Source organism: Lycium barbarum, chromosome 9, assembly GCF_019175385.1.
Source record: "Lycium barbarum isolate Lr01 chromosome 9, ASM1917538v2, whole genome shotgun sequence".
Classification (NCBI taxonomy): Eukaryota; Viridiplantae; Streptophyta; class Magnoliopsida; order Solanales; family Solanaceae; genus Lycium; species Lycium barbarum.
This window is the reverse complement of record NC_083345.1, coordinates 107,014,924-107,022,459: the sequence shown is the minus strand read 5'-3', so window position 1 is coordinate 107,022,459 and position 7,536 is coordinate 107,014,924. Positions and strand designations below refer to the sequence as shown.

The window sequence follows — 7,536 nt, the reverse complement described above, 5'->3', positions numbered from 1 at the left end:
TCTCCATCAACACTTGTATATCCTTGGATATTATTATTTCATATGTAGGTCAATATATATAGTTAGCATTAATTGTTGTATATCGTTTGTATGTCACTATATATTGATACGCTCAAAATACACCTTTTAATAGCGTAAAGCAGACGATGTCAAATATAGTAACCCAACAAGGTTGGGGTCAAATACCACAGAGAATATGGTATGAAAAGTTTACTAAACAAGTATTATACTAGTCTTGCGGTCCTGGTGTATTCCATAAAGAAAGGGTTTTATAAGAGTTTTGGTTTGTAGACTAATTTAGAGTGACTAGTAATAAAGTTGCAAATATATGGGTAAAAAGAACCAAGGTTGTGTCCCTGTCAGATAAAGTGTATGATCATGGGTCTTGATCTTGATATACTTGTAATGGATCGTTGTATGAATGCACTTAACCTCTATGTGAATCTAGACTATTTTCCAATAAGAAAAGATTGTTTCTTTCTATGCTTTTCCCAAAGATAAGAAAGTATGCATGAAGAACGATTAATTATGCCAAGTAAATTCCTCTTATTCCGAAGTGAATTTATTAAACAAGGTTTAAAGCCTTGAGTTCTTGTTATTTGTTCATACCAAACCCTAGTTATTTTCCCAAATAAACCAAAGTTTATGGGGTTATATAATGTTTGCAACCACTAACTATATGATGAAAACGAAGAATAAATAAACCCCAACATAAACCCCAACAATCCATTATGTGTATATCATTCACAATCCCCAATCACAAAACACCCATCCTTGGGTTCACAACCTTAGTAAAGGTGTTTAGCTACTCATGGCAACGAAGAAACCATAAAAGATTGAAGATTGTATAATTAAAATTGTATTGAAACTTACGAATAAAACTGAAAGTTAAACGAATGTAATTGTCTGGAAAATCTTCAAAAGTACTAAGAACCCAAAAGTAATTACTACAAGTATTAAACTCTAGATGTCTAAAAAAATAAAACCTAGACATGCATTTATACAAGTTAAACTCGGAATCATTAATCCCAATCCAATTCCAGGTTGGCTTACAAGTCGACAGATCGTCTTTGCACATTGACGGTACCGTCGATTGTCGACGATGCACTTCGACGATTTGATGACAACTTTCAGGCTTCAAAACCTCCACCGTATTTGTACATCGACGGAGCGTCGATCATGTTGACGGTCCGTCGATCTTCCCATCTTTTTACATCACTTATTGCATAGTCTCTGATCTTTTACTCAGTGCAACTCGACGGCATGCTTGACGGACCGTCGAGCAGGTTGACAGTCCGTACAAGTGCATAGCAGTGCCTTGTCTTCAAAATTCCTTGTTTTCAACTGTTTTTTTAATTCCACTTCTAAATACCTACAACATACACAAAACACATCAAACTAACACAAACTTGCTCGAAAACAAGTAAAACTTAGAGTTAAAAAGCATTAGATGTGCCATAATGTCACGGCACATCAACACCCCCAACTTAAAGTCTTTGCTTGTCCTCAAGCAAGTCAACCAACAAATTCAATCTACAAATGTCTCAATATCACAAAGTAAAATTGTCTACAGTGGTTGTGGCAATTAACTACCAGCATATCACTTGTATCCTAATTACTCTCCCCCCAGTAAAGAACAAAACCAATCAAGGAATCGTTTCAACTAATAATGACGCTTCAATCAATGACATCTAGTTATTATAGAAACCATAGAACACATGAACTAAGACTTATGGGAAACTAGTCACTTAACAAATTCTCATGCCCTCACAAAGGCCAAAGAATGTCCCAATACATATGTACACACAAAGTGGGACAGAAGACTAAGGAGAAGAGAAATATTCACACTCACACAGAAATTCTCTAGCTATGTATGCAAATACCATAGGCTTGCCCTTGTTTTCAATACCCTAGACTTTGGACAGTTCGGATGTGATCACACTGGGACTTTTTCAAGGTTTTAATGTAGGCTCGAGGACGGGTAGGATGTATATTTGGATAACTGTGACTTACCCTCGTTGAACACTATACTTTTTTCTTTCACCTTTTTCGACCTTTTTGTTTTCTTCCCTTTTACTTTTTCATTGCCTCGGGGTGGTTTTATTGCTACTCTACTTCTATATACTTTTCTTTGCTTTTCCTTTTTGTTGTGTTATATATTTTTTTTCTCTTTTTTTTCTCTATATTTACCACACCGATGTCTTTTAACTAGGCAATTCACTTCTACCCAACTTTTAAGCTTACGCCTCATGTTCCCCCTTATTCCACCTTTCACCCCCTAACTTAGGCTTTTAGCCTCAATCTTATCATTTTAGTGTCAAGGAGGGACCGGGTGCAAGAAAGGGATATTCAGAACATGTATTAGCTTATTACGGCTAGTCAAGAATAGGTTTAAGGCTCAAAATGGCTAACAAGGGATATTTATCTATAGGTAGGCTTATATTTAGGCTAAAACGGGTTCCTAACATAAACAAGACCTAAGATCACTTCACAGCTCAATTTATCCTAAGAATGCAGGCACGACTAACCAGGCAAGTTCTAGATTACACACATAACTAGAGAACATATATACAAAATCTCACAACGCATGGCATCAGAATTGTCAACACACTAGTCTCCCCGCTCAAATTCCATACACAAGGTAACACAATAGTCTAGATGTCACACAAAGAAGCACGCATGTGAACTAAATAACCAAGTCCAAGTTTACAAAAAAATTCGGAGAGGAGTGCTTTTATTAAAATCATAACAGGATTGCCTTAAGTTAATAAAACCACCACCACATAAGTCAAGATTACTCTATTTTAACTAAACACGACCTAAAGATTCCAAGTTCAACAAAAAAATAAAACCCTCGGGAAAAGAACCATGGCAAAGAAAAGCCGAGGGGGTCCTAAACACATATATACACTATACAAAAATCAAATACTCCCACTCCTAACTGAAAAAATCTACACTGTCCCCAATGCAATAAAAGTAGAACAATGGAGTAAGGATACCTGAGACGCTCTAGACGCGCTGCTCATCTCGTGACTCATTGGTCTGCGAGGCATCATATGGCGCAACCGCACCAGCAGCAGTATCAGTAGCAGCATCAGCAACAGCAGCAGTAGTGGCAGTACCCGTAGGCACTGGCTCTGGAGTAGGAAGGGTCGGTGGCAATGTCTCTCCAGCTGGAGCACTGCTCGAGGTGGCTCCCACAGATCCAAAAGAAAGGTTCAGCACAAGAGAGTTCCTAATAGCCTCCTCCATCTGCTGCTCCTCTATACTCGGACCCCTCGGGCGAGTCCTCTCTCCCAACTCATCCTCGTCATCATCCTGCTCCATCACTTTTTTCCTCTTTTCCTGAATACCAACCGCTGAAGCTACCGTAGGGGCTCCCTGAACATCAAGAAACTGTATCACTGGAAGCACGTCCTCTTCCACCTCAGTCCTGGCAGGAGATGGCATCGGCCCTACACTCGGATCACAGGCCAGTAAAATCAATACTGCAGCCTTCAATTGCTCTAACTCTACCTGCAATGCATCAGTAAAAGTACTAGGCTGAGAAAACTCCAAGGTTGCGAGCCGTGTCTCAAAGCTATCCATAGCAGGTGCAACCCTCTGATTGAAAAACTCACCCAGCTATGCCACTATAACCTTAGACTGTTGATCCGCTGTAGCTGCCTGCTTAGCAAATTTTCTGAAGTTCTCAAGCGAGAAGGCATAAGGGTCAACAACTTTGGTTATACCCTGGGGCTATACTGTGGGACCTGCTGGCTATGGGGTAACTCGTTGTGGCTGTGGAGCCGAAGTCTGTGGGTCAATAGCAGCAGTATATGTCTCAACAGCAGCATCTAGCAGTAGCTGGAGGCTCAGGATCTGAAGTCTGGCTAGTTTCAGCAACAGGGGGCAATAGTGGCGGGTAACCCCCCCGTAGAGTCACCCGTGGCCCCTGAATGAACAGCCTTCTGAGGCATAAGAAAACTTCCAAGTGCAACTGGAAACCCATCCTCTTCTCCCTGGCCTTCTTTAATGGCCTTATCTCTGCTCTTCTTCACCGAGTACACATGCGAGGCTGTAATTCGGTGATCAATATCTGGTAGAATAAGGACATGTGACCTCCGAATGAGCTCGGTGATCAAACACGGATATATCAACGAAGTGGTGGGTTGTGAAGCCCTCAGCTGAATCTCATCTGCAGCTAACCGCCCGAAATTAATCGAGTATCTAGTCATCAATACCACCAAGATGATGGATCTGTCAATAGTGAGTGTGTTTCCGCCTGAGTAGGAAGGACCCGCAACTGTAGCACACTCCACCATAACTTGGCATCAAGTGTCAACCAACGCTTCTTTATCCGCTGAGACATAGTAGTAGTCTCCACCCTCTGGCTTGGTTAGCCAATCACTGCCGCCACATAATCTCGGACTGTCTGCTCATTCTTTCTGTCAAGTTTGTCATCCAACTCATCTGTCTGTCTCGGAGAAACAAATTCATTACCGAAGTACACCCTGTTGATAGCCTCAGCGGAGATATCACCCTTTACTCCTCTCACCTCGACTTCTATCAATGGGTCAATCTCAATCAGCCTCTATCTCGATTTTCTGACTTTGGCAATCAATGCTCCATATGCAGCATACAACTCCCGCACTAACACTGGACGGTACTCCCCAGGAGCATCATTAATGAAGCCCAGCTGATAGTGCTCAATGGTGTCTCTGGTGTGGGGGAGCATCTCCAGTCCCTCAAAGATGGTACGCCTCTTCTCATAGATGGTTCTATTGTCATTCGGGTCGGTGCCATTTTTCAATGCAATCCCAGCCTCAAAGAGCTCCTTAGCACCATCTACTATGAACCAGTGACGATCATCTTCTAAATTTTTGGTTCTGACCTTTCAGGATATAGTAGCACAATCACCCCTGGCTGGAGGTGAACTCTGCTAAATCGCAGACCCAGTGGGTGACTGGGAGGCATGTGAATCACCTCCAGATGTAAAGGCAGGTGAACCGCCTCTGGATGCAGCCTTTGAATCCTCGTCCTCGGCTCCCTTATCGGACCCAGATGCAAATGATCCCTCCTCGTTAGACTGGGAGGAACTGGGATGTGTGGGAGCCGGTATAGTGACTTGCCTGTTCCAAACGGGAACGACAGCCCTATTCTTCCTTACTGGCATAACCTCGGGCTCATCATCCGAGGGTTCATCTCTTAGTGTGGGTTAACCACTGGGACTCCTGCTACCCGTTTGTCTCTGTGTTTTCCTTGAACCACCCCCTCGTGTAGTTGTCGACTTGGGTGGAGCCATACCTGTAATCATCAAAAACAAAATATAGTTAACATGTACGAGTGAAATCAAAACTCAATACTTCTAAAAAAAAATATGTCAGTTCTCTAAATCTTGAATCTGCAAGCCGTCTTTGCGCAAAGACGGACCGTCGAACTTGCCGACAGACCGTCGAACAGCTCGACGGTACCGTCTTTGTACAAAGACGGTCTGTCGACCTGTTCACGGTACCATCAACATGTTTACGGCCCTGTCAGGAGCCACTAAAGGTTTTGCAAGTTCGATTTTGAAATCCAATAATATAGAGAATACTTGTTCAATTTATGCACAGTTGGGGTTTGGGGCTTCGGGTTACTGAGACTTCACCCTCATTTTTGACCTTTGGTACTTTCTCAGATTTTGGTTGGTGGGTATAACGATGTCAAACCGAAATTTTTAATCAAAATACCCTCCAACCCGTTGGAGTTACTCAGACTTCAACCCTCAAATTTCATGTTTATCAGAATTTCACTTTTACGAACCTTTGACGGGCATAATGAATCACCATAAATTGTGGATCAAAATGCCCGCCGACTCAATGGAGGTACGTTATTCTCGTCCCCACGAGTCCTACTAACAATAAACATACCAAATTCCCTTCCCCCAACCAATAATTTCACCAAATTCTAGAATATTTATCAAAATCATCAAGCTACAACTCAGCTAATCTCAATATTTTTTCTATGTTAAAGCTTGGAAAAGAGTCAATTGGGTTCAAGCAAGCAACTCCAAGAAGCAAATCAGTTGTCACCTCATCAAAGCGATTATTGAGTTCTTGACATTGCCAATCAATAATTTTATAAAATATTGCAATTTGGTAGTGATGTAAAACAGTATAATCATCAACTCTCCGACGTGATCTTCCAAGAATAACATAAACTCATCAAATTTAGGCATCGAAATATCATACTTGATACAAAATTTAGATACCTTATCAATAAGTGAATCCCAACCTTCATCTCTTAGTTCTTGCAGTCACTCTTTTGCCACTCCAACAAGTAGCATGGCATTTGCAATGTCTTGCTCTTTCTTTTGAAAAGATGCATTAAGCTCATTTATGATTGCTAAAACAGTGCGCATGAAGTGCAACATGAAGATAGCCTCAAATGTTAAACATGCTTTAAGATATCTCTTTGCCCTACACTTTTCTTCAAAATAAGCATTAACAGCAATAGCATCAAGTACATCAATGATAGGACCAAACGTAAGAATAAAATTCTTAAAAGATTTGTAGTGACATCCCCATCTAGTATCACCGGCTCTAGCAAGACCTAATTCTTGATTCAAACCCCTACCAGTTTCAAGCTCCCCTTTACGTAATGCTGCTTCAATTTCTTTCGCTTGAGATTCATGAAGTTCATCTCTACACTTGAAAGAAGCTCCAACCATGTTTAATATATCAGAAACCAACGATAAAAGTTCTTGCACTTCATCACATCTTCTAGAAATCACAACAAGAGTTAACTGGAGTTGATGAGCAAAACACGAAATAGAATGAGCACTTTTACTTTCATTTTGTATTAATATTTTAAGCCCATTTAGATCTCCTTGCATATTGCTTGCCCCATCATAACATTCCACGTATATAAGATGGGCTTAAAGAATGTTGAGCAAGTAAACCAACAATTGCATTCCTTAGGGACAAAGCACTAGTATCACGAACATCTACGATACCAATAAACCGCTCCATTACGAGCATTAACAGCAATAGCAAAAGTCGTGCAACCATCGGTAGCATAAGTCATATACTAAGAGGTAGCGCGTGCATTCACCATAACTGACTGGGCTTATAGACCTATTAGCCCTAGCAGCTTGATTATCTCTTAACATGTTTGCCATGATTGATTGATAGTTTCTTTTAAGGCAGAAGATGAATTAATTTGCTTGAGTGTACTGTGATTAAACTTTGATAAATGAAGCAATTATACAGAACGTCCAAATATTATATTATTTGGTAATAATTTAATTATTAATTAGTGTAGTAGGATATACATTGGACATGTCCTAAAATAGATTTGGAGCACATTTTGGAGCCAAAAACATTACGAGGGTAAAATTGATCTATGTCGAATAATTTAGGGGTACTTTTGGCCCAGAATGTGAATGTGCAGACACGTTACAAGTTACTTGATTCAGAGTAGCTTTGTTGGTTTACTCTAACAGTAGCCTTTGCAACTTGATCAGTGAAAAACTTGACTAAAAAGAATAAAGGTTATCTTGACATATGAATTTAG

At 40.5% G+C, this 7,536-nt stretch overlaps 1 protein-coding gene across 1 annotated transcript; it reads right to left on the bottom strand.

The window, feature by feature from the left end:
• Positions 1-6,277: 6,277 nt before the first annotated feature.
• Positions 6,278-7,141, bottom strand: LOC132612127 (uncharacterized). Its single transcript, XM_060326463.1, has 2 exons — positions 7,085-7,141; positions 6,278-6,766 (listed from the first exon to the last, which is right to left on the bottom strand). The coding sequence occupies exons 1-2, from the start codon at positions 7,139-7,141 to the stop codon at positions 6,278-6,280; spliced, it is 546 nt and encodes a 181-aa protein (XP_060182446.1).
• Between the last annotated feature and the right edge of the window lie 395 nt (positions 7,142-7,536).